At 50.2% G+C, this 2324-nt stretch overlaps 1 protein-coding gene across 1 annotated transcript in view; it reads right to left on the bottom strand.

Annotated features, from left to right (window-relative positions):
* The window catches only part of LOC109893830 (neuronal acetylcholine receptor subunit alpha-2), a 10191-nt gene extending 8838 nt beyond the window's left edge, over window positions 1-1353 (bottom strand). The window contains 1 exon segment of the mRNA XM_074933820.1: window positions 1281-1353. Within this exon segment, the coding sequence (XP_074789921.1) occupies window positions 1281-1353 (73 nt within the window).
* Between the last annotated feature and the right edge of the window lie 971 nt (window positions 1354-2324).

The following is a 2324-nucleotide window of genomic DNA, read 5'->3' as shown; positions in this document are numbered from 1 at the left end:
GGGGATAGAGAGAGAGGTGGGGGATTAGAGAGAGAGAGGTGGGGATAGAGAGGAGAAAGGTGGGTGGTATAGAGAGAAGGTGGGTGAGGGTAAGAGAGAGGGAGAAGAGAGACGGTTAGGGGGATAGAGAGAGAGAAAGGTGGGGGATAGAGAGAGAGATGTGGGGGGGAGAAAAGAGAGGTGGGGGATAGAGAGAGAGAGGTGGGGATAGAGAGAGCGAAAGGTGGAGGTTAGAGAGAGGTGGGGGAGAGAGAGAATGAGGTGGGGGGATAGAGAGAGAGAGAGGTGGGGGGAGAGAGTGGTGGGGGGATAGAGAGAGAGAAAGGTGGGGGGGACAGAGAGAGAAAGGTGGGGGATAGAGAGAGGTGGGGGAGAGAGAGAGGTGGGGGGATAGAGAGAGACAGGTGGGGGATAGAGAGAGACAGGTGGGGGAGAGGGAGAGAGGTGGGGGGATAGAGAGAGAGAAAGGTGGTGGGGACAGAGAGAGAAAGGTGGGGGACAGAGAGAGAAAGGTGGGGGACAGAGAGAGAGAGGTGGGGTATAGAGAGAGAGAGGTTGGGGGGGATAAAGAGAGAGAGGTGGGGGGATAGAGAGAGAGGGGTGGGGGGATAGAGAGAGAGGGGTGGGGGATAGAGAGAGAGGTAGGGGGATAGAGAGAGAGGTAGGGGGATAGAGAGAGAGGTAGGGGATAGAGAGAGAGGGGTTGGGGGGACAGAGAGAGAGAGGGGTTGGGGGATAGAGAGAGAGAGAGGTGGGGGACAGAGAGAGAGATTTGAGTGTAAAGTGTTCTGCTGGGCCACTCCGCTTTCGAAGGTCATCAGGCTTTATTAGTTATGATTGGCCTTGGACCATTAATTCAATATACATCACGTCAGTAGGCTAACTGGAAGATAGATTGTCTCACATAATCAGTAACAGCTTAGAGTAACTAAACCTGCCACCTACAGAAAATAAGGCTTTAAGATCTATAGACAATACTCAGAACGGACTATCCTTGCAAATACAATAATTTTATGAGTTTCGATTGTCAATGGATATTGGATAAGTCTGAAAAAGTCAAAAGTCACAAGTCCTCAGTTTAACAACAGGCTATGATGCTATACTGTTTGTGCACAGTTTAGTTGTGCGTAAACGCTTTTTTTTTGTTGCCGAATATAAAGCCTCACTTTCTCACTTTTATTTTCCCAGGTAGGTAAGCCTATAAATAGGTTGGCAACGCCAGTGGGCTCAGACACCGAACAAGCGAAGCGCCTGAGGCTTCAGACACTGTATTAACTTACCCGGGTTGATGAGGATTAAACCGTAAACCACTGCGGTCCGCGTGAATAAGAGGTATCCGCTTTTTCCTTCCATATTCCTTTTTATTTTCATTTTATTTTTTCATATATATATATATCCAAGTGAACGGAAAAGTCGCGTCAAACAGTGCTTATTTCCGTGTCCCTTCGTGATCTCCAGTCCAGCCTACCACTCTGTAACTCCTGAGAGACTGAGAGAGATGGAAGTAAACCCACTCTGTCTGCGGTGCTGTGTCCTCAACAAGATCTCACGGTTGACTTCAGTATTCAACATTTGTCCAGGGGGCTCAGCGTAAAATGTCGACATTTAGCCGTTCATTCAAAATGGTTAAAGCGACAACCCCTAAAAAGCAACCAATCCTTTTGAAAACATTCTATGTGGCATCGATATGAGCCAGAAACATTTATTCTATTGTCAAAATCGACTACAAAGTCATCTCATCTAAAACAGAGTTTGTAACCTCAGTGCCGTCACAATGAGTACATGAAGGCAGAGTTTGATTGACAATTGTTTCAACAAATCATGCCCCGTTTTGCTCCACGTACTAATGGTCCCTCCTCCCACGTCGCTTCCCTTCGTTGAATAGGGCTCCGGTGTTTGATGGCCTCCACAGCCTCCACAGGCCCTTTACGGATCGACCACAGCCTCCACAGGCCCTTTACGGATCGACCACAGCCTCCACAGGCCGTTTACGGGTCGACCACAGCCTCCACAGGCCCTTTACGGATCGACCACAGCCTCCACAGGCCCTTTACGGATCGACCACAGCCTCCACAGGCCATTTACGGAACGACCACAGCCTCCACAGGCCCTTTTACGGATCGACCACAGCCTCCACAGCCTCCACAGGCCCTTTACGGATAAACCACAGCCTCCATAGGCCCTTTACGGATCAACCACAGCCTCCACAGCCTCCACAGGCCCTTTACGGATCGACCACAACCTCCACAGGCCTTTTACGGATCGGCCACAGCCTCCACAGGCCCTTTACGGATCGATCACAGCCTCCACAGCCTCCACAGGCC

Source organism: Oncorhynchus kisutch, linkage group LG7 (genome assembly GCF_002021735.2).
Source record: "Oncorhynchus kisutch isolate 150728-3 linkage group LG7, Okis_V2, whole genome shotgun sequence".
Lineage (NCBI taxonomy): Eukaryota > Metazoa > Chordata > Actinopteri > Salmoniformes > Salmonidae > Oncorhynchus > Oncorhynchus kisutch.
Note: the sequence above shows the minus strand (reverse complement) of the source record. Positions and strands in the feature narration are given on the sequence as shown.